At 39.3% G+C, this 27,412-nt stretch overlaps 4 protein-coding genes across 4 annotated transcripts; 2 read left to right on the top strand and 2 right to left on the bottom strand.

Moving 5' to 3' along the window:
- Positions 1–376: 376 nt before the first annotated feature.
- Tor (serine/threonine-protein kinase Tor) lies at positions 377–9,218 on the top strand. The gene is given in 8 exon segments (XM_018457719.1): positions 377–734; positions 846–5,684; positions 5,686–7,085; positions 7,179–7,321; positions 7,418–7,558; positions 7,863–8,487; positions 8,727–8,931; positions 9,138–9,218. Coding segments are annotated over 7 exon segments (7,332 nt in total). The 5' UTR covers positions 377–734; positions 846–882; the 3' UTR covers positions 9,154–9,218.
- LOC108728906 (cytidine deaminase) lies at positions 9,186–12,520 on the bottom strand. Its single transcript, XM_018457720.1, has 2 exons — positions 12,236–12,520; positions 9,186–10,020 (listed from the first exon to the last, which is right to left on the bottom strand). The coding sequence occupies exons 1-2, from the start codon at positions 12,270–12,272 to the stop codon at positions 9,608–9,610; spliced, it is 450 nt and encodes a 149-aa protein (XP_018313222.1). The 5' UTR covers positions 12,273–12,520; the 3' UTR covers positions 9,186–9,607.
- Positions 12,521–14,432: 1,912 nt separating this feature from the next.
- Positions 14,433–20,670, top strand: Ube4B (Ubiquitination factor E4B). Its single transcript, XM_018457727.1, has 8 exons — positions 14,433–15,075; positions 16,411–16,698; positions 16,858–17,283; positions 17,369–18,732; positions 18,895–19,042; positions 19,124–19,810; positions 19,893–20,214; positions 20,540–20,670. The coding sequence occupies exons 1-8, from the start codon at positions 15,052–15,054 to the stop codon at positions 20,602–20,604; spliced, it is 3,324 nt and encodes a 1,107-aa protein (XP_018313229.1). The 5' UTR covers positions 14,433–15,051; the 3' UTR covers positions 20,605–20,670.
- A 2,999-nt stretch (positions 20,671–23,669) lies between these two features.
- Positions 23,670–24,638, bottom strand: LOC108728903 (gametocyte-specific factor 1). The gene is made up of 3 exons (XM_018457717.1): positions 24,317–24,638; positions 24,119–24,245; positions 23,670–23,977 (listed from the first exon to the last, which is right to left on the bottom strand). The coding sequence occupies exons 1-3, from the start codon at positions 24,413–24,415 to the stop codon at positions 23,943–23,945; spliced, it is 261 nt and encodes an 86-aa protein (XP_018313219.1). The 5' UTR covers positions 24,416–24,638; the 3' UTR covers positions 23,670–23,942.
- Between the last annotated feature and the right edge of the window lie 2,774 nt (positions 24,639–27,412).

The raw sequence follows: 27,412 nt of genomic DNA, 5'->3' as shown, positions 1-27,412 counted from the left end.
ACGATAAAAATCGGATGCAGTGTGAATCCAGCATTAGAGATCTCTATCATCACCGTAGACATAGAGACACTATAATAAGGGACTGCCATAAGTTCTAGTTGGATAATAAATGGCGTTCACAGGACGATAAGTCATAGGACGCGTTCACAACTAGGACGGAAAAGCAGAAAAAGTAGGAAAGCAGAAGCCCATCAGAATTCGGGCTGTACTATCATCTATTACCAGCATGACTTTTGATTGGCTTCTGCCATTCCATATCCAGCCTATCAAAAATTAACCCATCTATGTCAGTCTCTTATTATAGTGTCTCTACGTGAACACAGAGCTTGAAAAGGAGAATGCTGCTATCATGTTACGACAGTGGTGCCATGAGTGGTGCCAATTCAATCGGTATACGTCTTTGCTTGTAAGGTTATGATCTTCGCGCGTTTGGAAGAAATATTTATATTCTTAATATTTTTTGTCGCGGGACGTAACGAGAGCGACGTACGAGTTATGCAACAAAGTAACGAACAAATTGGTCGTTCGTTAATGGATGATAAGTAAGAAACATGATATTGTGGACGGAGAATACCCGAGATTGGATATGCACTGCATATATATATACACATATACATACATATATTGAATTACTTTGTATAAATGAGGACTCCACGTTTTTTTCATCACATAAATGGAAGCATTTGCATTGCTAGCAACAATGCTGTGCCGCAAAAAGGAATCCACATAGTCAAGTAGGTGCAAACGTAATAACTAACATATCGGTTTTATTGTTCAATGCCATATAGCTACATAAGTGATGCGAAATAATCTAACGAGGAATAAAGAAAATGATGTTTTTACAGTGTCAAATGATAGGAATCAGATGGAATCTAGACTGTTATGTTTTACACTCTGATATATACATCTAATGCTAAAACAATGTCAAATACACTGATGCAGCAGTTTGTCCAGCGACTCAAGTCAAGAAATGAGGAGGCACGCAACAAGGCGGCACGCGATCTGTGTCTGTATGTCAAGAGGGAACTGCGGGAGGCGTCACAGGAAGAGATCACAGCTTTTATGGATGAATTCAATCATCACATATTCGAAATGGTATCCGCCTCTGATATTAATGAGAAGAAAGGTGGTATATTAGCCATAGTTTGCCTTATAGGAGCGGACGTAGGTAATTTTAATACACGAACGGTACGATTTGCTAACTATCTTAGAAATTTGATACCTTCCAACGACGTAGGCGTCATGCAATTAGCTGCGAAAACTGTCGGAAAATTGGCGCTAGTTTCTGGTACTTATACAGCCGAATATGTCGAGTTTGAGGTAAAACGTGCCTTCGAGTGGCTTGGTGCGGACAGACACGAGGGCAGGAAGCATGCCGCGGTACTCGTACTAAGAGAACTCGCTGTCTCTGTGCCGACATACTTTTTCCAACAAGTTACACCGTTTTTCGAGTTGATATTCAACGCTATACACGATCCTAAGCCAGCTATACGGGAAGGTGCGGTAGAAGCTTTGAGAGCGGCTCTGGTAGTTACTGCTCAAAGGGAAACTGTCAAGCAAATGCACAAGTCGCAATGGTACAAACAGTGCTACGACGAAGTAATTGATGGATTCGAGGAGGTTCATTCGAAAGAAAAGGGCATTAACAGGGATGACAGGATACATGGCTCGCTATTGGTACTCAACGAGCTGCTAAGATGCAGCAATGTTCAGTGGGAAAGGAACTATGAGGCTCTAATGGAAAGATTAAATGGCTCTACGCAAAATGAAAATGATATACTTTCTTTAATGCCATGCTTGAAGACAACGATAGGATCCAAATGGGCCGGGTCTACCCAGAACGCGACTGCGTCCCAACACACATTATATCCGGCGCACGAGTCGACCGTTTGCAGATGCTTGATGCAGGAGAGGTTGGACGATATTTATAATGACGTTATGAATCAAAAGATATCGAGGAATCCGCATATTCAACATGCCCTCATGATGCTATTGCCGAGGCTCGCCGCATTTAACAAGGACAAATTTATAAGGGATCATTTGAAAGAGTCCTTGGCATACCTTTTACTAATCCTACGCAGTCGCGAAAAAGATCGCTACGCCGCTTTCACGTCGATCGGCTTTATAGCCGTGGCAGTGGAGGATGCGATAAATCCGTACTTGCCGAAAATCATGGAAGTGATCAAAAGTTTGCTACCATCTAAAGAAACCCCGAGCAAGAAGCGTACTTCTTTGGAACCGGCAGTGTTTGTTTGCATCACCCTGCTCAGCCACGCGGTCAAACAAGTCATAGCTTCCGATGTAAGGGACTTGTTGGAGCCCATGTTTCAAACCGGATTGAGCCCAATATTGACCACGGCCCTCAGAGAGCTGGCGCACACCATCCCGTCTCTCCAGGTGGATATATCTCAAGGTCTCTTGCGAATGCTGTCGCAAGTTTTAATGCAAAAACCCTTGAGACATCCCGGTGCGCCATGGACAGCAACTAGTCCTAGTTCTACCAACGATGACGTTTCGTCGACGGTACTTGCATTGAAAACCCTAGGTACCTTTAACTTTGACAATAATCCATTGTTACAGTTCGTCAAGAGATGCGCGGATCACTTTTTAACGTCGGAACAAGCGGAGGTCCGATTGGAAGCTGTCAAGACGTGCTCTAGGTTATTGAGATTAACACTGAATCAGTCCGGTCCTACGGTAACCACTACTGTCTCGACTGTTCTGGGTAAATTGCTGGTAGTAGGTATAACCGACACAGATCCCGACGTTCGTCTGTGGGTGTTGGCGTCATTGGATGATTCCTTTGACGTTCAATTAGCGCAAGCGGAGAATTTGTCTGCGCTGTTTATCGCCATGAACGACGAGATGTTTGAAATAAGAGAACTAGCGGTTCGTACTGTTGGCCGACTCAGCACACTGAATCCCGCTTACGTTATGCCATCGTTAAGGAAGACTTTAGTGCAATTTCTGACGGAATTGGAGCACTCGGGTATGGGTCGTAACAAGGAACAAGCCGCTCGAATGTTGGATCACCTGGTAGTGACTGCGCCGAGACTCGTTCGACCATACATGGAGCCAATTTTGAAAGTTCTTGTGCCAAAGTTAAAGGAATCCGATCCTAATCCCGGCGTTGTGCTAGCCGTTCTGCGCGCGATTGGTGATTTGGCGGAGGTCAACGGTGCCGAGATGCAACAGTGGATGTCCGAGCTTTCGTCGATATTACTGGAAATGTTGGTAGACGCCAGTTCGCCTGAGAAAAGAGGAGTAGCATTGTGGGTATTTGGTCAATTAGTTGGTAGTACAGGTCACGTGGTAAAACCGTACATACAATATCCGTCTTTGCTGGACGTTCTTATTAATTTCCTCAAAACCGAACAACAGCCGATCATCAGGAGAGAGGCCATTAGAGTGCTCGGACAGTTGGGTGCATTAGATCCGTATAAACACAAGATGAATCTCGGACAAATTGACTGCCAGTTGGACACGCTCACCTCAATGGCAGACACCAAAAATGACGTGGAGAACACTCAGGATTTGACAACCAGTGAAATGCTGGTGAACATGTCACCGTCCACATTGGAAGAATTTTATCCGGCGATTGCCATTACGACGCTTATGCGAATTATTCGCGAACCGACCTTGTCTCAGCATCACACCATGGTCGTGCAAGCGGTGACCTTCATATTTAAGAGTCTTGGGATAAAATGCGTACCTTATATCTCTCAGGTAATGCCGAGCTTCCTGAACGTCGTGCACACGGCGGACATGAATTTCCGTGAGTTCCTATTCCAACAGTTGGCTGTTCTCATCGCCATCGTGAAGCAACATATACGCAACTATTTGGACGACATATTCATCTTGATCAAAGAATTCTGGACCGTGAACAGCCCGTTACAGAGTACGTTGATTCTTTTGGTCGAACAGATCGCAATGGCCCTAGGCGCGGAATTCAAAATCTACCTGCCACAGCTGATGCCGCCGATACTCCGAGTATTAACGCACGATAGCAGCAAAGATCGCGCAGTGACGGTGAAGCTGCTTCTGGCTCTGCAGACATTTGGGAACAATCTGGACAATTATCTGCACCTCGTACTTCCGCCGATTGTTAAACTGTTTTACGCAAATGACTGCCCAATAGCCGTGAATAAGGTTGCTCTCGAAACGGTCGATCTCCTCGCGGACACGTTGGATTTTACAGATTTCGCGTCGCGAATCGTTCACACTCTGGTACGTACGTTGGATCAGTGTCCAGAATTAAGGAGTACGGCCATGGACACACTTTGCGCTGTCGTAATGCAGTTGGGCAAGAAGTATCAGATTTTCATTGTGTTAGTCCAGAAAGTTATGACAAAGCACAAGATAGTCAATTCACGATACGACGTTCTAGTAGACAAGATACTCACAGACTCGACCGCGGCAGACGGCGAAGATTTCTTACTGATGAGAATGCGACACTCGCGCAATAAGAATCGCGAGTTTTCCTTAACGCCTTCGGAAACGATTAAGAAACTGAACGTATCGGCTTCGAATTTGCAGAAGGCGTGGACAGCGACACGACGAGTATCCAAAGACGATTGGCTCGAATGGCTGCGATGTTTCTCCATCGGTCTGCTCAAAGAATCTCCGTCTCCGGCTCTGAGATCTTGCTGGGCGCTGGCGCAAACCTATGCCGTGTTACCGCGTGATCTGTTCAACGCGGCTTTCGTCTCATGCTGGACCGAACTCGCCGAAAACTACCGGATGGAACTGATACAGACTCTGCATCAAGCATTGATGGTCCCCGATCTGCCCACCGAAGTGACACAGACCATTCTCAACTTGGCTGAATTCATGGAACACATTGACAAGGGTCCCCTGCCATTAGACAATAAGATTCTCGGGGATACGGCGATGCATTGTCGTGCGTATGCCAAGGCGTTACACTACAAGGAGGACGAGTTCCACAAGAGCAGGAACAGCAGCGTGTTCGAGTCCCTGATTTCCATCAATAACAAACTTCAACAGAAAGAAGCGGCCGAAGGTCTGTTGGAATATGTGATGAATCACAACCAGCAAGATCTCAAGGTCCAGATACGTTGGTACGAGAAACTTCACAATTGGGATAAAGCGTTGCAGCTATATCAGGAACGTCTCGAGAGTGATTCCGCAGACGTAGAGTCTACTTTGGGAGAGATGCGTTGTCTGGAGGCTCTCGGAGAATGGGGACAATTGCATGAGGTTGCTACAAAACAATGGACGAATCAGACCGACGATACCAAACAAAGAATGTCGAGAATGGCGGCGGCTGCGGCGTGGGGTTTGAGTCAATGGGAAAGTATGCAGAAGTATGTTTCGTTGATACCAAAGGATACCCAAGACGGAGCGTTTTACAGAGCGGTACTGGCGATCCACGACGAACAGTACAACGTTGCGCATCAGTTTATCGACAGTGCCAGGGATCTGTTAGACACTGAACTAACTGCCATGGCTGGTGAGAGCTATCAACGGGCGTACAACGCTATGGTGGAAGTGCAGAAATTGGCCGAGTTGGAAGAAGTGATCCAGTTTAAGCTGGTGCCCGAACGTAGAGCGGCCATCAAAGCCATGTGGTGGGAGAGGCTTCAGGGTGGACAAAAGATAGTTGAAGACTGGCAGAAGATCATACAAGTACACACGCTGGTAGTCTCGCCGCACGATGATTTTGATGCTGTGTCACAAAACGCTGGTGATGCTGATGGGCACAGATCCGTCCCTGACTCCAGATCAGCCGTTGCCGACTACTCATCCCCAGGTGACCTTCGCTTATTGCAAGCACTTGTGGGTTGCGAATAAACGCGAGGAGGCTTACAATCAGCTACAGCGATTTGTGCAGACCTACTTGCAGCCGACAACAGCGGCAATAATCAATCAAGAGGACGAGAAGCAGTATGAAAGCAAAAAGAGGTTGCTCGCCAGGTGTTACCTTAAGCTCGGCGAGTGGCTCGAATCCTTGCAGGGTATAAACGAACATTCTATTCCCGCGGTATTATCTTATTATGCCGCAGCGACGGAGCATGATCCCACATGGTATAAAGCTTGGCATGCCTTTGCCTATACCAATTACGAGTCCGTTTTGTTTTACAAGCATCAGCAAGGTAGTGATTCTGCTCAGGCAACGGAGGCTGCATCAGGCAACGGAGCGCGCAATAATCTCTCCAGCTCACAACATGTATCTCAATTTACTGTCCCAGCTGTGAAGGGATTTTTCAGGTCCATCAACTTGTCGGATGGTAACTCCCTGCAAGACACCCTCCGCCTGCTTACACTCTGGTTCGATTATGGTCAGTGGCCAGAGGTGTATGAAGCTGTGGTCGAGGGCATAAGATTAATAGAGATAAATACTTGGCTGCAAGTGATTCCACAACTCATAGCCAGAATCGACACTCCTAGAACACTGGTCGGCCGATGCATACATCATCTTCTCATAGATATAGGAAAGACGCACCCTCAGGCTTTGGTTTATCCGTTGACAGTGGCTTCAAAAAGTGCTAGCCACGCGAGAAAGACTGCAGCTAATAAAATTCTGAAGAGCATGTGTGAGCACAGTCCGACATTGGTCCAGCAGGCCATGATGGCGAGCGATGAGCTTATCAGAGTTGCGATTTTATGGCACGAACTGTGGCACGAGGGCTTAGAAGAGGCTAGTAGATTATATTTTGGAGAGAGGAACGTTAGAGGCATGTTTGACACTCTAGAGCCTTTACACGCCATGCTCGAAAGAGGGCCGCAAACTCTAAAAGAGACGTCCTTCAATCAAGCTTACGGAAGGGATTTAATAGAAGCACAAGAATGGTGTAACAGATATAAAACATCTCGGAACGTGAGAGATTTGAATCAGGCTTGGGATTTGTATTATCATGTATTCCGGAGGATATCCCGACAATTGCCACAATTGACCAGTTTGGAATTACAATATGTCAGTCCGAAATTGCTAATTTGCAGAGATCTGGAGTTGGCTGTTCCGGGAAGCTATAGTCCTGGCCAACCTATCGTGAGAATAGCAAGTATTCATAGCTCTATGCAGGTGATAACTAGCAAACAGAGACCAAGAAAGTTGTGCATTAAAGGTCAGTTATTTTTTAAAAGTAAATTGGATTCGAATATTTTGATTAAAAAAACCATGCTGATAATATTGATTTGCTTTAATATGTATTTTGTAGGTAGTAACGGTAAGGATTATATGTTTCTATTGAAAGGTCATGAGGATCTGAGACAAGATGAAAGGGTAATGCAGTTATTCGGTTTAGTGAACACTCTCTTGTTACATGATCCAGATACCTTCCGAAGAAACCTTACTATTCAAGTAAGAGAGTTTGAGCATTTTACACATTTATAATATTATAATTGTTAGAGACATATGTTTAAAAAAAATAAATAAATATTGTGACTTTATGTTTAGAGATACGCTGTGATTCCATTATCTACAAACAGTGGTCTTATCGGTTGGGTACCGCATTGTGATACGCTTCATACACTTATTAGAGACTACAGAGAGAAGAAGAAAATATTATTGAACATCGAGCACAGGATAATGTTACGAGTGAGGGGGTTACTTTATAAATTTTTATATTAAGAAATATTAAGAAATTTGTCTAGAGTATACATTGTAAGATAAATACGAGAATGTATATTTTCCGTTTTCTTATCTTTTATAAATTTTATATCGATACGATACGTAGATTTCCAAAACGGGTTATTTATCTCGTACATATATTTTTTCACTTACAATTTTCAAATTAACCTCGTATAAAAGGTATCAGGTCGAATCGTTCATTACGAGTTTATCACTCTTAGAGCCATACGTTACCTTCTTATAATACAATATCATTTTATGTTTTTTTTAGATGGCACCTGATTATGATCACCTCATACTCATGCAAAAAGTTGAAGTGTTCGAGCACGCGCTCGAGCATACCCACGGCGACGACCTAGCACGACTTTTGTGGTTGAAGTCACCGTCGAGCGAAGTATGGTTTGATCGTAGAACAAACTATACGCGCTCTCTGGCTGTGATGTCTATGGTGGGATACATACTCGGTCTCGGTGATCGTCATCCATCTAACTTAATGCTCGACCGTCTCAGTGGTAAGATATTGCACATCGACTTCGGAGATTGCTTCGAGGTGGCGATGACACGCGAAAAGTTCCCGGAGAAGATACCGTTCCGTTTGACGCGAATGTTGATCAATGCGATGGAGGTGACCGGAATCGAGGGAACGTATAGAAGGACTTGCGAATCCGTGATGTCCGTGCTACATCGAAACAAGGACAGTCTAATGGCGGTTCTGGAGGCATTTGTTTATGACCCTCTCCTGAATTGGAGACTGATGGATAATACGGTGCCCAAGGGCAAACGATCGGACGCTCAAGGCATGAGTGCCAGCAGCAGTCAGGAACACGGTGATATGCTCGATTCTCTTACCGCCACATTACCAAAGAAGGGTGTGCCATGTAGCATTGAAAATGGAGGTAAAGGTAATTGCATTTTTAAGTCACTTCAACTTGACATCGTCACATTGCTTGTAAATTAATTGTTTTTATATATATATGTGTGTGTGTGTTACACACGCACGCACGCACATACATACATGTGTTATATATAAAGATTTTAATCAAAATTGATGAAACATAAAAAATTAAAAACTTAGTCAACAAAAAATAATTTATATAAAAAATCACTTTTAACTTTCTTATCGTGACATCTACAGCCTTCGCTTTTGCAATGTCCGTAGCTGATAATAATCAACCGGAAGCATTGAACAAGAAAGCCTTGACGATCATAACGAGAGTCAGAGACAAATTAACAGGGCGTGACTTTTCGCATGAAGAAACTCTCAGCGTCCGACAACAAGTCGATCTGTTGATCCAGCAAGCTACAAATAACGAAAATCTTTGCCAATGCTATATTGGATGGTACGTAATAATTTATAACTAGAAAATTTCGGGCACATTAGTTATTTATTTTTATCATTTACAATCTATATATCTTCATATTATATATATATATATATATCAACAACTTACTTAGAGTTTATTCTGATATTACAAAAAAAAAACGATTGTATATAAATTATATTAAAAAATGTGAACATTGATCTCATTGTTGCATACCATTATAGGTGTCCGTTTTGGTAAATGATGAGAGACGAACTTTACTCGTCAAAGATGAATCCTCGTAAGTGCGCAATCGCCTCCTTTTGCATTTATAACTTTTATGAAATTATTAATCATGTTCAAGATTTTATGATAGTCTCGTATCGTGTGTGTGTGTGTGTGTGTGTGTGTGTGTGCGCGCGCGCGTGCGCGTGTGCGTGTGCGTGTGCGTGTGTAAACTCATGGTCACTTTATACAATAGCTATTTCATTACTCATATACATATATCACATCATTGTAAATAATACTTATGCATTGTCGATTTTAATTTCATTGAAATAAAGTCTCGTGTTGATATGCCGAATCATATGAATGTAACAAGATTTACAAATGTTCGATTCTGGATAAATACTCTGGATAAGTACATAGAAAAATTCAACGCCTTCCGTTGTAGCCTCCGTGTTGTTTGAACATCGCTTTCAACAACGAGGATAAATTATGAAGTCTCCGTACCGTTCGTGCGGAAGGGTGAGAGCGGCAACAGTTCGTTCACTTCAGTCCGTAGAACTTTCTTCATATCGGATCTCGTCAAGTAGATGGGCATGTTTTCGCCAAACTCGGACATGAACTGCCTGCACACTCCGCATGGCGTGGTAAACGAAGTGTTTTCCTGATCGGCGACGACGGCCAACGCTGTGAACTTTCGCTTCCCCTCGGACACAGCCCGCGCGATTGCCGTGACCTCGGCGCACACGCCCGCCGGATAGGACGCATTCTCCACGTTACAGCCTCGTGAGATGCTACCGTCGACGCATCGTACCGCGGCGCCGACCTTGAATTTACTGTATGGCGAGTACGCGTTTTCACGGACCGCCGCGCTCTCCTTTATCAGCTCCTGAGTTTCTCCGTCTGCAAAACGGTACATCCATCAACTGGCACCGGTTTATTGACATGTAAGAAATCTGTGGATGATCCTTAACGATAGGTGTGTGTGACTCGTATGAAGTAGGGAATTGTATATAAACGTATAACTAAAAATAACTCAATTATAAAAATTTCCAAACATAAAATGTAACTTTGTAATGTATATGTAATTTATCCGTGTTTATCAATTTGTTATATTTATCATATATCCATTATCTATGATCATACACATTATCTATGATATATGATACGTATACAAACACGCGAGCGCGCGCGTATACAAACACGCGCACACGCACGCGCACACACACAGGGTGTTCCAAACTGATGATAAATATTTTGTAGATAGATTCTTTGTAACATTTTAAGACGAAAAATCTAATACAAAAATGTCGAGGCTCTCTCTCTGTAATAGGTTTTTTTAAATAGGAAGAGTTCAAAAATTAACGAATGACGGGGATAGACTTTCGCACGCTCAAGGATGGCAAAATGCTCAATGTGAAGGTGCTTCCTCGAACTTGATGTCTTTGACAATAACAAAATTTAACATCTTCACAGCGGCCATTTTGTCATTTCTGAGCGCGCAAAATTCTAGCTCCGTCATTCATAATTTTTAAACTCTTTCCATTTGAAAACTATCATAACCATAGTCTCCACATTTTCGTTTTAAAATGTTACAAAGAATCTGTCTTTAAAATATTTATCGTCAGTTTTGAGACACTTTATATGTAATATTTATATGCACCACAAAATAAATTGAAACTATATGTAATCTAAACTGTATATATATATATATATATAACAGTTTTTAATTTAATTATTTCAGTCAATTTTGTTGTACCTGTTGTTCGAAAAAGGTTTTGAAATTTCACTCAATATATTATTTCAGCCATCACTGCAATTGCAATTAATTATCTCGCGCTACGCGTCTCGTTCGATTTGATTGGTCGCCATCGTTGCGCGCGAATCTCGCAAAGTTTAATACGATATCGAGAAAACCAACGTTTCGCGCGCATTCCGAAAACAATTTTAAACAAATAAGAAAAATCTTTAACTTTTAAATACCTATAAGAAAAAACACATGTGGCCTATTTAAACGATTCACCGTGTTTTCAGTTTGTTAAAAATGCATTCTATTACGAATATTTATAATCTCATAACTCGAATTGAACTGTAATAGGTTTGATCACATAAATAATTGTTGGTAATATGACTTTCCGTGAAGAAAAGACGTATCTTTTTTATATAACGATATTTTGGATAATATTTGCACGTGAGACAGAGTCTTAGTATGTATGAAATAAGAGCTATGTAATGTGCAATTATTAATTAGGTAATATTATGGGGTATATGCTGCGCGCGGCATATATGACTGTAAATTGTAAACTTGTTTATTTGATAGTTTGAGAAAACACGGCGTCAAGTCTCGTTATCAGGGGACTTTTATTATCAAACTAACATCACGGACTGATTATCCGACTTATCTCCCAGGGACTCTCCCGAATGATCTCTCGGTATTTAAAGCCAACGATTTTTAGACTGTAGCGAAAATACAATATTATGAGATAATAAGCTATACATACATATAGAGGATGTTTAATTTTAAGAAGTTAAATATTTTTAAGCTATTTAATTTTGCAATGTCTTGAATTTAAAATTTCCAAACTTGTAAATCTCATTAATTTCTTTACACTTTACAGCTTGACGCGTTCGATTATTGCAATATAAATTCTTAATATAGATATATTGTAAAATGTCGAAATGCCTGATCTCTTATACCTCCTTCGCCTATGTATTTTACATATATGTACATACAATGCAAACAACTGTTGTATAAATTACATAAATTACAGCAATATTAATATCACATTCGATTCTGTACGATAGTGTACGAGATATAGCTCTTGGGCTGTGTGTTAATTCAAAATTCGCTCAGCCGCGGCCGATGCTAAAAGTCTATGTCTATATGGTACACGTAACGCAAACTAACTTATTATATAGATTTTCGATGCTTGCAGTGAATTTTGGAATACAACCTTTTTACAATTGTCCCTAAGGAACGCGCGCATACGTGATGAAAACATATGGAAGCAACAGAAAGCGAGAATCGAAGCGAGAGTCGCGACAACAATAACAGCAACAAGAGACGGGGAGCATGCACTTTTGCGCACTTTATTGCGAAAGCGAGTCGAGTTTTTACCAAGCGATGCGAAATCGATTATTTTCCAGATGTCCATTTCGCCAGGGTGCCACTTGTAATGAAGATTGCTGCAAGAGACGCAATGAAGATTGCGGCAGAAGACTTGTAAAAACGAAGGAGACTGATGTTTTCGCTGTTTTCGCTCCTATGTCTTTGACAACCGTCCGTCAACTTGTGACTTGAACGATTGCGATAATGATGATACAAACAGCCTCGCGGCTACTCCCAGCCGCCGGCGACTGACTGCGACGAGCGACATGAATCTCGTCAGCTGCTGATTCAGCGCTCAACTGTCCCATCTAACCTAACCTCATCTCACCTAGCCTAACCCTAACCCTAACCTCACCTTACCTCACTCGCGCCGCGGTTCGGTTCGAACGCTAGCTTTCAAATCCTGCAAAGCCTGTGTTCTTTTTAATGCACTTGAGATCAACTTGTTACACTACAGCTAGTTTATTTTTCTTTTTTTCTTTTAATTCACATTGGAAAGGAAAAGATGAACTGTGAACTAAAAAGAGCAGACAGTTGAGATCAATCCAGTGTATTTAATTCCTTCAATTCCTTATTGTAATCGAGAATGGATTGAAATGCAGGATTCAGATTTTCAGAAATATAATACGCATTCGCGAACGTTAAAATAAATCCCTTTCAATCTGGAATGCATTCTTATTCATTCTTGTTCATAAGAATTGCATGGAGCACATTTCTATAGCTTTCAATTAAAAAAAAAATATCAGCTTTTCCTGTGCATCGTGAATATTGTTCAATTTAAAGCTCTGAATGGGAAATGCAGTTTTTCAATCCAATTGCATTCTATGAATTGAATCTAATTGAATCCCCAATTAAATTTGGATTGAATCCAATTGAATCCAATAAAAGTTTCCGCTTTTATTTGCATTCGGATGCATTCGGATAGATAAAATTTCAATCTATTTTAATTCCATTCTTGTTCACCAGGTTGGTAACGTAATTAAACACGTAATATCACAGCTAGAACATACTGCATTGTATATGTACACACAGGACTGTTGATGTTCTAACAATTGAAATAAATTTAGACGCTTTATGGAGTTTATTTGTTTATGGGAAGAATATGGGAAACACAAAAGCTCGATACTATTGTTCTTTGAAGAAAGTTTGCAGTAAAGTTGCACGTAAAAGACTTATTTTTTCTCAGCTAAACTTCTTGTACAGTTTAGAATTTTCTCTTTTTTCTTTTTCTTCAACGTGGAGAGAAAAGAAGAAAAGATATTTAGCTATAAACATCATGTGTTCCGATGTGCGTGTAAATTAATTCAGACGTTCGTAGAAAAATGTAATGTGCGCGCGAAAGTACTGTGCAGGAGAATGGCACCTGTAGTTAATTAATTCTTAATGACATTGTAATTTTACTCAATTTTGGCGTTTCATATTATGTCGACACAATATTCGATAAAATTGATAAATGTCAAATTTAAACATCATTTATCAATTGCGTCTCTCTTGATAGTCTTGATTCGTTGATACTGTCGCATTCGCGCATTTAAAAATGAAGGTAAGAGTCGATAATCGAAGATTTATCAATATGTGCGCGGGAAAATTCAGTTCGCCATTGTCAACAAGGAAAAAGAGGTAAATACAAACGGCAATAAGTGTTGGAAATCTTTCATCTATCAAATATCGTATCTTTATCTAATAACGTACGTATAATAAATATTATTTCTTTATCACAGATTTATTATACGTTAAATGTTGAATTACACATAGATTTCGACTTGGATGTTTCTCACAATTAAATTATAAATGAAATAAAACGAATTTCGCGTTCATCGCGCTGACCTATATTTTATATGTGCGGCTACGGTCCACTTGACGCTACAAACACTTCGAAGCGTTTAAGCGACCAATCAGAACAAAAAATTTTACGAATTGACTAATCAAAGAATGCTTCGAAGCGTTTGTAGCGTCAAATGGACCACAGCTTGCATCTCTGCCGAATTGAGTCTCGCGGACTCCGTAGGGAGATGTAGGTCGTCGAAAATGGATTTATACTCATTTCCCGCACATAAGGTAAGCTTGTTACACGTCAATTATTCGATCCTTGTCCTGAATTATAGATTATAGATCGTCTAAAATAGGCTGAAATAAGAGAAGGCTCAGAGTATACTCCCACCCACTCTCGCCCACCGATAGATGCGACGCGACGCGACGCGACGCGACGGTGAGAATGGGAGAGAAGGACGGAAGGAAGTAGAGAGCGCGTGCGACGGTGCGACGTCGACGCGTTCGGCGTTGGTTGCTCAGCTGTTTTCAACGAGATCGTCGAGAGACGACGCAGACGGCACAGCAGATTGCAGAGCGAAGCGACCGACTCGTCAGGCTGCGTCAGGCCGTCACTCGTCAGCCCGTCACCCAATCGACTCGGACCTCGGACGTCCTCTCACAATCAGATCTGACCAGATCGACCAAGACCGACCTGACCGACTGGCCGACTGGTCACTGGCCGTGACTCGACGCGAGATCGCTGCATCCACGTCCAAACGCAAACAGATGTGGAGTGACTGTCCAGATCTCTGACATTGACGTATCTCAGCCACGAGCCACGAGTGGCCACGAGTGTCGTCGCGTCGAGCACGATACTCCCCTTTGCGTGAACGCGACGCGACGCGACGCGACGCGACGCGAAGGAAGAGGCGCGTGGCCGTCGTACTTCGTAGTAGTAGCACTAGTTGCGGTTAGCACCAGTTAGCACCATCATCCGAGCCAGTTCCAGGAGACGGGAGACACAGAGCGGGCAGGATATCCAGGATATCGAGCTGGGATAAGGACCGATCGCCATGAGCGAGCTCAGCCAGGAAGAAGTGAGTATCTGTATCGGTGAAGGAAAGCGTGTGCTTCCCCCTCCCCTCGTCTATCTTCGCCTATCTTTCTTCTCGTGTCCTTTCTGGTCCTTTCCTCTCTCGCAATCTCGCCCTCGCAATATTCCCTCTGCTCCGCGTTGTTAGTGTTGTATTGTATTTGTGTATGTATTTCCCGCGCATACCAGCATACCTTATACTTATCTGCCTGCGATTTCTTGTCAAGCGAGACCCCACGCTCGTGTCCGTTCCGGAATATTACTTTTCTCTCGGAGCAAGCACGTCTCTCGTCGGAGATCTTTTCTCATCTTTTCCATCCATTTCTCTTCCCTGATTTCGAAAAATCATAAATTTATATGTATTTTTTCTTTAATTTTGAAACGAGTCATCAAGGACAGGTCCATTGTTTGCGCTCGCGATTTCGATTTCGAGAGAGACTTCCCCAAAGGAAATTGTATTTTTCCTTGTTGGGTTATACATATATTGTTTTCTTTGTTTTCTATCCCCCAAACGAAGCGACTCACACGCTTGCAAAGAACTACTTATATAATGGACGCTATGCAAATCAATCTTGCGCTTTAATAAAGAAAATTTGGCATGGAATTTGTCAACGTGTGTTTATTCTAATCTAATATTTAAATGATCCAAATGCTTTGCAGAAGCAATTGTTTACTATTTGATGATTCCTCTATTTTCGCGACTTAATTGCGACAATAGAGACAATAAAGTTCTGTTTGCTCCCTATCCAACTCCGTTCCTCATTATTTCCTTTCGTCTACTTAATTGCTTCGTCTACTTTGTTTCTAGCAAGATTATATTATTATTTCTGGCTGCAGAAATTTATGCAAGTAATGAAATTGTGATTTCTCAACAAATGCATGACTTTTCATTTCATTCTCTGAGATTCATATCTCGGAAGATATGAATATAATAGTATATACTCTGTTCAACAAGAGATTCAACAAAAGACCACTCTGCGCATAGAAGGCAAAGTAAGGATTTTGAGATTCGTTCACCCGCTCAATTTTCTAAACCCGGGCCCGAGTATGCTGTATTTATGTATATAGTATTTATGATACCGCTCCACTTTGTTTGCCGCGCTGTCTCCTATGCGCAAAAAATGAATTGATAAACCTTTCGTTGACCAGAGTATTGTATCGAAGAAATGACTGGACTTTGTAGCTTTTATTCTCTTTATTGTCACGAGCTAAACCAGTGGATAAAAATAGCTTATGAGTAACATAAACATAAATAATTCAATCTGTTTTAAGCAACCTTTGACAGAGTAGTCCTAAAAAGAGCTCACAACACAACTCCTTTGTCTCACGTTTGCTGTAGATGAGAAGAAGGCGGTTAGCCCGATTAGAGGGCTTCAACAATAATAATGCAACTGCCAGTTCGTCTAATGCTATTGCTCCAACTTCCCCGAGTACTTCGGAGCTATCAAAAGCATTCCCAGGATCAATATCTCCGTCTATTCAACAACAATTACAGCGTGCTGAGATACCAATGGAAGTAGAAGAGAGCAACGATAAACAATGTAATATTACTGAAATGGATAATTCAGGAATTGAAAACATGGAGGTCGACGAATCGGATAGAAAAGATTCGATACCACGATCGCGTGTAAGTATCTTTATAGTTTATATAATGGAAAAAAAATAGAACAAACGTACATGTATTAATAAATGGCAAAAAGCATCTGTTTTTTTTTTCTTCTAATATGATGAAAACGGATTATTCATTATTTTTATCTATATTTATCTCTGTTGCGACTTGTTTTAGACGACGAGCTCTAGCATAGAAGTTACAACAGATCACATACATGTTGTCATATCACGCGTCTTGCGCATATCGTGGAAAAGCTCCGTTGAAGGAACTATATTCTTACCACAAACAGCAGCGTACACGCTGAAACAGAGACAGCTGGATTTTAGTGAAATCATCAACCAAGCCTTGATGGAGATTTTGTGTATGTTTTCGAAAGGAGAAGATCTTTTGAGCGATATCACGATAGATATGTCGTCCGATCGACAGGACAGTCCGAATAACCAAGCGAGTCCTCTGTTAAGTCCTGTCATGGCTCTTCCGTCTTACCAATTACCGACTATGCCATTACCCATAGGCAGCAAATCGTCGCAACCCAAAAGTTTAACTTACTTGTTAAACTGCTACTCAAGAATTGCAATAGAGGAAAGAAATCACCCAAAGGTATACGTATACACATTTTAAAAACCAAATGAGATTTTATTAAACCTATTGATTTCTTTGACTGATGCTTATGCACACGTTTTAGCGATCCAGCATACCTCCTCTATCCGATGTACTGACTGTTTTAAAAACGCAATGTGTTCAGTACTCCAGCCTTGTTCTACAAGGATTGATTGGCATTTGTGAAGCTTCAGTTATTCCTATGTGTACCACTTATCTTCTCTACCCAATACTGTCGCAAAGTTTACCTCGAGGCTACCTTCACGAGCTCGTGGCTAAGACACACACGAATTCAAGCACGTTCAATAAGATATTCACGCCGGTCTTGCAAGGCCTGTATCTCTCAATGCAACAGGCGAGCTTGGTTGGCAATACACACAGAAGGCCGATCGAGGCGCTAGAGGAACTGATAGAAATTCGCTGCGGTCCAAGCGGCAACATACGTCCGATATGCCGTCTGATTACAAATCAAGTGCAATTCTTGCCCGACATTATGACATCAGCCGCCGGGAGAGAACTTACGAGGACTTCGTTTTTGGGGCCGTTTCTCTCAGTGTCGGTATTTGCTGAGGAACAACCGAAAGTGGCTGACAAGTTTTTCAGCGGAAATCACGTCACGGACAAATCGGTGAATTTATCCTTGCAGCAAGAGTTGGAAAGTACCAGAACTTCGTTGCACAAGATGTTTTACGCAATACTTGCAAACAGCAATTGTCGCGATGCTACTTTAACGTATTTGGCCGCGTTGTTGCGTCACAATGAGAAACGCGCGCAAATACAGACCGAGGAATTTTCCCTGGCCGGAGATGGATTTATGTTGAATCTATTGTCGGTCTTGCAAATGCTCTCTGTAAAAATCAAACTGGACACCGTAGACCCTCTGTATCCATTTCATCCCTCCAGCTTTGTTGAGATAAAGAATGACACAAGACTGAAACTTACCTCACAGGAAGTCGCGGAATGGCAAAAGCATCTGGAGAAGACGCACAAGTGGACGGAATCGAAATTTCCGACTCAGTGCTGGTTCTTGACGTTGCATTGCCATCACATCGCGTTACTACCGGCATTGCAAAAGTATCAAAGAAAATTGCGAACGTTACGCGACTTGGAAAACATGCTCAAAGAATTGCAAGCCACGGAACCCCAGTGGAAGGATAGTCCCTTCGCTGAACATAACAGAGATTTGATTAAACAATGGAAGCGGCAGTCGGAGCGATTAAGAAAATTTAAATCATGTGCGGACGCAGGTCTGATAGATCCTGTCTTTTTAAGAAGATGCTTACACTTTTATATATCCGTGGCCGAGGTTTTGTTGAGTCTTCTGACACAGACTGCCCCGGGTAACCCTCTCCCCAAACTTCCACTTCCTCAGGAAGTCACATGCAAGTTTACTGCATTACCGGAATGGTACGTGGAGGATATAGCGGAATTCTTGTTGTTCACGCTCCAGTAAGTTCTCGTTACACGCACACACACGCACGCACGCGCGCGCGCACACACACACACACACACGCACACACACACACACACACGCACGCACACACACAAAATTAAATCTTATAATTATACAATATGACGTACGCTTATTAATAATTATAATTCCGCATGTAGATTCTGTCCTGGAGTAGTGGTAAGTAATGTGGATAATTCGCTTATCACGTGGTTACTGGTCGTCGTGTGTACCCCACATTGTATACGAAATCCGTATCTAATCGCAAAAATCATCGAGGTCCTCTTTGTGATAAATCCTAGCTTTCAGGTAAATTTGTTAGGAAAATACTTATTGTTAAATTATATTCTTCTATATTATTGTGTCAACAGTAACCATAACCTTCTACAGGGAAGAACGGAGACTCTCCACGATAAAGTCATGGCACATCCTATATCCAAAACACTTTTGGCATCGTATCTCATGAAGTTTTACACCGACGTTGAAACTACTGGCTCTAGTTCCGAGTTTTATGATAAATTTTCAATACGTTATCACATAAGTATAATCTTGAAATCAATGTGGGATAGTCCGGTACATCGAGCGTCTATCGTCAATGAAAGCAATAATGGCAAGCAATTTGTCAAATTTATCAACATGTTAATGAACGACACTACTTTTCTACTTGACGAGAGTTTGGAATCTCTGAAGCGCATACACGAGGTGCAGGAACTCATGTCGGACACTAGCGCGTGGAGTGCACTCTCTCAAGAGCAACAGCAATCGAGGACGAGGCAACTGGCAGCAGACGAGAGACAGGCCAAGTCTTATCTTACACTAGCCAAGGAAACAGTTGCCATGTTCCACTATCTGACGGTCGACATTAAGGAGCCGTTCCTACGACCGGAATTAGTCGGGCGATTGTGTGCCATGCTAAATTTCAATTTGCAACAATTGTGCGGACCTAAGTGCAACAATCTGAGAGTGAGAACACAGCAAAAATACGGGTGGCAACCAAGGACGTTACTTAGCCAATTGGTTGATATATATTTGCATCTTGACTGTGATAATTTCGCGGCTGCTTTAGCCAGTGACGAAGTTAGTGTCCCTTCCACTCGTCATTCAGATATTTCATTAAATATATAAATTAATAACAAAAATTGTATATTTTCTTTTCCAGCGTTCGTTCTGTAAGGAATTATTCGCGGACGCTGCAAGCAGGCTAGAAAAATCTGCGATCAAAACTACCACGGAAATTGAGAGATTCATAGCGCTCGCGGAACGTGCGGCGATAATCGCGAGAGATAATCGCGCGCGTGATGCAGACTACGGCGATGCTCCTGAGGAATTCCGAGATCCATTGATGGATACTCTTATGGAGGATCCAGTGAGACTACCATCTGGTATTGTTATGGACAAAGCAGTTATCATTAGACATTTACTCAATAGTGCCACGGATCCTTTCAGTCGGCAACCACTTAGCGAAGACATGCTTACGCCCAGTAAGTGCACATTTTCTTTTATTCGGTAAAATGAAGTTTTTCTTGGCCTAAATACATCTAACAAATAATAGCAGTGTTTCGTAGCAATGTATTTTTATATAGAATACATTCTATAAATATTTAATGCACGTATCACAATCAATCGTGCAGTTTTTTATTTAAAATATTTTTAATATTGAAATTAATATTTTTTTACATTTTAACTTTAAAATATAAGAATTGCCGAAAGATTGTATTATTCATATTTCCACGTATATAATTTTACAAAAATGTATAAAAATTTTATAAAAATGCATTAAACTGATGATTATTATTGACATTGCAGTGCTCGACTTGAAAGAAAGGATATCTGTATGGAAGCAACAAAAGAAAAGATCGACGAATATATAAACGGTGCTAATGTGATGAGAATTCTGCAAGTAAAAATATAGGAATAAAAAAAAATTTAGCATTCAATGTAAAGAAAGAGAACGAGAGCAAGAGAGGGGGGGAATAAGAGGATGGGTGGGAGAGGTGAGGGGAGGGAGGGAGGGAGGGGGAGAGAGAGATTAGCATACAATCTAACATAATTGTCAATATTGCACGATACATTCTATCAGGCAAATGCATCGATCCAGTGCAGTTGAGGAATATAGTGCAATGATCTCGCTATTGTGCAACAATTGCGCTCAATAAATTTACAGTTTTTATACAATAAAATATAAACTCAGACTGCAGCTAGCAAACTGCCAATATATTGCTCCAAACATACTTTAGAAAGTTGTAAATAATTACTGGCTACATGTCAGTATCCAAAATCACATTATTCATAAATAAGTAACATTACTTTTTACGTCTTTCGATGTATGTGGCAGCGGGTAAGTTTGAAGCATATCCCGCAAAAATATAATGTTAAATAGTATAAAACTAGTAATATTAATGACTACTATATACTTCCACGAACTCGACATTTACAAATAAAATTATTATTGACAAGAAATCTACATGTGCATAAGATTTATAATTCAATGATTTCAGCAGTACTATTTAAAGATGTTATATATAAAATTGTAATGTGTGTATATTATTTGTTGATCCTCAAAACGATAGTTGAAAGTATGGAAATTGTTTACAATAGTCAAATTCGTGGATTGCTTTGCATTCTTTTGCTAAAGATGCAAAAACATATCACGCTCTATACGTATGATAATTCAGATGTTATTTTTGGCTTTATTTTGTAAAGAAGATAAAATGTACATGTTTTTTTTACAGATAAATGCTACATCATGTATATGTACTAGTTTGCAACATTTTGAGTTACACACTTTGCTTTTAATATGAATGTTATTTTACTTTGAATATAGTAGGACTCGAGGATTTTTATTGTTTATGTGACCTAACTGTCTTATCATAATTTTATTATATACATATATGCACAAAGGACATTTCCATTTATTAATTTCTATTAACAAAATAATGCATATATGTATGTGTGTGATTAAGTGTAAGTATTATATATACATACATTTATCTTTTCTCTATCAAATTATTTCTTTATCATTCATTAATTTATTTGCTTATTTTGTGCAATAAATATATATATATACATACGCGCGTGCGTGCGTGTGTGTGTGTGTGTGTGTGTGTGTGTGTGTGTGTGTAACATTCCAAAGAAATTACAATATTTAAAGAACGTTTGAATTGTGCTGCACTAAATTCTAAGCTGTTTACTGATAGAAGATTTAATATCTTGACTCATAATTGATTCATAATCTTACTTTTCAAAAGTAATAATTGCATTTATCCAGTGTCACATTTATTTTTACGATTATCATATTTTTACTTTAATAATGCCACACACTGATAACATTATGATAACATTAGAACACGTTCTGTCATTAAATGTAAATATAAATTTATATACATCATAGTATTAATTAAACAGATCATGATTTGAATATGCTGCACATACAAAAGTTTTATACTACATGATCAAAGTATAAAAATCATTATTATCCTATAAATTTCTAAAGAAGTCTAAAAAAAGGTAACTATTCAATGATAAAAGTTATATATCATTTGTCATACTTTTGTGCAATGTATCTATGTAGGAAGACAAAAGACTCGACATAAAATTTAGGAATTTTGAGAGTATTCATAACCAGGGTTACCAGATGAGGCGACATGTCATCTTTTAAGTGATTTGCAAATTTTGCAGTAGGCTTGTTCTTTTTAACTTCTTTGCACAGTTCATCTTTCCTTTCTTCTTTTCATTGGAGAAAAGAAAAGAAAAATTGAATTATGCAAGAAGTTTGGCTAAAAGGAAGAGGTCTATATAACAAGTCACCTTACAGGTGACATTGAACGATATGTCACCTACATCTGACAATCCTGTTCAGAACTACATTAGATAGCAGTCTTTTTTGGTATACTTTATGAAATAATTAAAGATGGACGCACACGCACACACACGCACGCACGCACGCACGCACACGCACACACACACACACACACACACACACACACACACACACACACGCACACACAGTTGGAGTATTTAATAATATATTAAAATACCTGCTATTTGTACATATAGATTCAAAAATAGTCTAATCATGAAGTTTGATATTGTTTTTTATATGTATATATTTGGGTATGTGTATGTATATACATTTGTATATGTGTATCTGTATATATATGTATGTATTAGAGATGCAAAATTACTATCAAATTCAATTTTACGATTACTTACAGTAAAATAGTAATTTATTGGTAATTTTGGTAAAATTTGTTGTTTCTTATGTTTCTTTAGTTTTATGCACAAATAGACTGTATTTTCGTATTTATGTATTGTATAAAATTATACAATCATTCAATAATCCTAATAGGAATCGCTGATAGAATAACAGGACTGTTGACTAAATCTAAACATACCCTATTGAAAAAAATTATGTCACAAAGTTACATAACAAAATCACGTAATTTGTAATAGTTTCGTAATTATTACATTAATATGTAGTATCAAAATAAAAATTTAAATTAAATAAAGTGTTTTTAAACTTTTTAACTTAATGACTAAATACTCTTATATCAAATTACTTTATTTTTATAATTTTTTTTAAATTACCATTTTATCAGCCTTCATAAATTACTGACTAATTTACAGTAGATTATCGAGTAAATTATCGTAAAATTTGGTCATTTTCATCTCTAGTATGTATATACATATGCATACATATACATATGTACTAAGCAATGTCTTTATTCATGGAAAATTCACTTCAAATAATATCTGTAAATACTAGGATTGATGTAAAGTATAAAAATAAACAAATTTATGTGAAATAAAAACATTTAATCGAAACATTAAAAAACCTATGATTCATCAATAAAAAAATTATATTTCTATCTTATATTTTCTTATCTTGAGAAATAAAAAAAAGATTATTAGGTTTTCATTCCTTTTTTTTTTAATTTTTTGTTTTTCTCATGTGATCATTCCATTTGTATAATCATATTCTAGATTCTGTCTCATGTGACTTGTTACCGAGAAATTCAAGCTATTATATATATTATAATTAGATATTGTTTCAACTTGTGTTGGCTGACGTCCTAACAAATAGTTTCATATTTTTCCTCTGATCCATAAGTTTAATTATTATTATGGAGGTTATAGGATCTTTTCATTCTTATATTTCTTCTTGACTTCCCCAATAGCTATTATAATCAATTTGACTTGTAGAATCATTTTATTCTGCTCTTAATATCCCATGAGTTGTTGGCGCTACATAAAATTGAATTATATTATAGCTATCAACATTTTGTCTATATTGAAAAGATTCTCATGTATATAAACATGCAAGGAGCCTTATAATAAATGCTACGAATTTCATCAAAGTTTTAGAGAAACTTGGTGCACACTTACGCTGAATATAACTTCCTTCGACAGTCCTTCTCATAGGACATGTACTGATATGTTCTTCAATCTCACTTTTACTCAAACGATGAGTTGCATTGTATGGGCAGATAACTTTGTAATCAGGAGGGAAATTCTATAAGAGAATTTCGCGTTCGTTTGTATATTTCTCAAAATGGATCATAGTACATAAAATTATATTGTCACCTTTTCGCATTTTACAAGGTGTCGCTGAAATTTCGAACTAGCTATACGATGATACTTGTTGTAAGGACAGTGAAGAACCTCGTCGTTATTGCTATTCATCTTCTGATGTCGTAAGTTATAACAATCGGCTGGTATAATATGTAAATAAAGATGAAAGGATATAAGTTAGATCCGTTGTTAAAAGCGTACGAATCAACGTCTCAACAATCAGACTTAAGCCGATCTGGAGTGCATGGCGGAAACAGGAAACGTGGAAATTTGGGGAAAGTGGCAAAAATCGAAAACGCAGAAAGACGCAAGAGTGTGGATGCGCAGTAGTAGGATGGCTCGATATTTTTAATCGCCATATTCCAGCTTCAGATATTGGACGAGTTCAAAACGACAAAGCGGCTAGGCATGTTTATCGAGCGATTGAATATGATTGGTTGGATCTGTAAGTGATAACCAATTATGTGCATTTGCTCGGCGAGCAGGCTAACCGCTATGTCAACTTGAACGCGCCCATTGGTCGCGTTCAGAGCAGACACAAGACAACAAGACACAACTGGCCTAGTTTCCACCGAGGGTTTTCGAACCGAGTCAGAATGCAAGAACTAACCAACTACAGTCACAGTATATACAGTAGCGTAACTCTCACGATTTCACCATGGATAAAAATGAACTGCAAATGCGCGAGCGAGGTATGTAACCAATCAAGGCACTTATATTCCATCTCGCTTCTTCTCTTTATTGTCGCTGTCTGTCTGCCTAACCTAACCTAACCATTGAAATGTCCATATAAGGGATTTAATTAGCCATTTAACGGAAAGTGACAGTTTTGATTAATTATAACTGATTAGTTTTCTCTGTTGAATGCAACCATGATCAATTAGTTAACGTAATGGGTATGTTTCAGCGGAACACAACAGTTTTGAAACCTTTTTTATGATTGTGTGCTAAGATAGAATCCACCAATCCTCTAATCTAAAAGTATAATACAATCAGCGCAAAGAAAACTTCCAACATTTGCGAAATAAACGCTGAACGCAGTCATTTTTTATTCGTTTTTTTAAAATAACATGTAACAGGTTTAATATTGTTGTGATTTGAGATATAGTAAATTGAATTAGTCGAATAACTGGATTTTATCTGACAAATATAAGAAATTCAAAAAATAAATTTAACACCGTTTTTTTTAACAGTAAAGGAAGAATATTTCAAATTGGAGATTAAGTAATATCGATCAGTTAAAATAAAACGAATTGCTATATTATTATTAGTTCTCTTATTGCGTTTATATTTTGTAACTCTGACTATCATTGCAAATAAAAAAAGGTTAAGTATAAGTACGAATCTCCTTATATTTCCTGAGAAATAAATGTATATCTATCATGTTTCATTTCTATTTTATTTTCTGTTTTAAATATAATGTATATTGTGTAGGTCTATTATTTTTCGAAGGTTCCGAACTTATTGCATCAGTGTATGTACACCAGTTCAGAACTTACAGTGGAAAAAGAACAGACCTTATGCAATAAAGTAGAAAAAGAGAAAAGGTTACAACAGAGAGAAGAGGTGAGATGGAATATCAATGCCTTGATTGGTTACATACCTCGCTCGCGCATGTGCAGTTCTTTTTTATCCACGCTGACATCAAAGGTGCCGACAGAGAGTTGCGCTACTGTATATACTGTGCTACAGTCGAGCATTCCCCTGTTACAGTCGAATTACAGGGGAATGTTTGATTGTAATTGGTTGGTTCTTGCATTCTGACCCGGTTCGAACCTTCGGTGGAAACTAGGCCACTAGATGCATCCAAAAGCACCACTCAATGGGTGCATTCAGTACTGCAACCGCTCACTGAGCGCTTAGTGAGCGCTTGCATCTTATTGGTATATGGCTCAGTGAGCGGTCGTGGTACTGAATGCACCCATTGAGCGCTCAGTGAGCTCTTGTATCTGTTTGGTGTATACTTTTAGTTCTAACGGAATATACCAATAAGATGCAAGAGCTCACTGAACGCTTATGGTTCCTGCACATTGGACGCAGAAACGCTTGCCGCGCGGCAAAATGTGACGCGGTAGCCAGCTTATTGGCATAAGCTTACAGCTCCTAACATGTTCATTGGTTACCGCGTCGCATTTTGCCGCGCGGTAAGTCCGGATCTACAATAGGTGTTTCAAGTCTTAAGCCATAAGAAATTGACCAATTACAATCGAATTCGAGGAGAATAATCGACTGTGATTCGCCCATTTCTTATGGCTTAAGGCTTAAAACCCTATTGTAGATCCGGAGTAAAGGGCATCACACGTACAAAAATTTTAGTCGGAATCGTAAGGTCACAAACAAATCGACCAATCACAATCAAAATTAAGATCTCGCGCTTTTAAATGCTCGACTGTGATTGGCCGATTTGCCTACGGCCTTACAATTACGTCTAAAATTTTTGTACGTGTGATGGCCTTAAGTCCGGATCTACAATAGGTGTTTTAAGACTTAATCCGTAAGAAACTGACCAATTATAGTCTAATCCGAGGGGAATAATCGACTGTGTTCACCCATTTCTTATTAAGGCTTAAAACCCTATTGTAGATCCGGGGTAAGGCCGGAATCAGACTACGTATTGAAGATTAAGATTGAAGATTAAAGATGGAAATTTGACCAATTAAAACAATAGGAGCTAAAATTCCTTTCTCTAAATTTCCTCACTGGTCAAATTTTAATCTTCAATCTTCAATCTCAATCTTCAATGCCTAGTCTGATTGCGGCCTAATGCGGGACCTACAATAGAAGTCGTAGCGGTCGTAGAGTCTTAAGTCGTAGAAAATTGACCGATTACAGTTGATTCTTGAAATTAAAAAAAATATTATTGCATTACTCAGATAAATAATTCTGTATGTTACGTAGAAGAATTTCATATGGTTTAATCTATGGAGTATTCCAACTGTTTGGAATGAAGTAATTTTAAAGTCATCTGTGATTGCTTGTTTGTAAATTAAAACAGAAATGTTTGAAGATAAGATATTGTATAATTGCAGGTACGATTGCAGTATTATGTTCTTACATTCAAGAAACATTGAAAAAAATGATAATTGTGAAGCATATATATCTACTGTT

Source organism: Mycetomoellerius zeteki, unplaced genomic scaffold, assembly GCF_001594055.1.
Source record: "Mycetomoellerius zeteki isolate Tzet28-1 unplaced genomic scaffold, Tzet1.0 scaffold658, whole genome shotgun sequence".
Classification (NCBI taxonomy): domain Eukaryota; kingdom Metazoa; phylum Arthropoda; class Insecta; order Hymenoptera; family Formicidae; genus Mycetomoellerius; species Mycetomoellerius zeteki.
Note: the sequence above shows the minus strand (reverse complement) of the source record. Positions and strands in the feature narration are given on the sequence as shown.

Coding starts and splice junctions, on each gene's coding strand:
- LOC108728906 (XM_018457720.1), bottom strand. CDS start 12,272: ATGGACATCTGGAAAATAATCGATTTCGCATCGCTTG. Junction 10,021..12,235: donor AATCGATTTCGCATCGCTTG/GTAAAAACTCGA, acceptor ACCGTTTTGCAG/ACGGAGAAACTCAGGAGCTG.
- Ube4B (XM_018457727.1), top strand. CDS start 15,052: ATGAGCGAGCTCAGCCAGGAAGAA. Junction 18,733..18,894: donor TTCTTGTTGTTCACGCTCCA/GTAAGTTCTCGT, acceptor TTCCGCATGTAG/ATTCTGTCCTGGAGTAGTGG. Junction 19,811..19,892: donor CTGCTTTAGCCAGTGACGAA/GTTAGTGTCCCT, acceptor TTTCTTTTCCAG/CGTTCGTTCTGTAAGGAATT.
- LOC108728903 (XM_018457717.1), bottom strand. CDS start 24,415: ATGAATAGCAATAACGACGAGGTTCTTCACTGTCCTTACAACAAGTAT. Junction 24,246..24,316: donor ACCTTGTAAAATGCGAAAAG/GTGACAATATAA, acceptor ATTCTCTTATAG/AATTTCCCTCCTGATTACAA. Junction 23,978..24,118: donor CGAAGGAAGTTATATTCAGC/GTAAGTGTGCAC, acceptor AATTTTATGTAG/CGCCAACAACTCATGGGATA.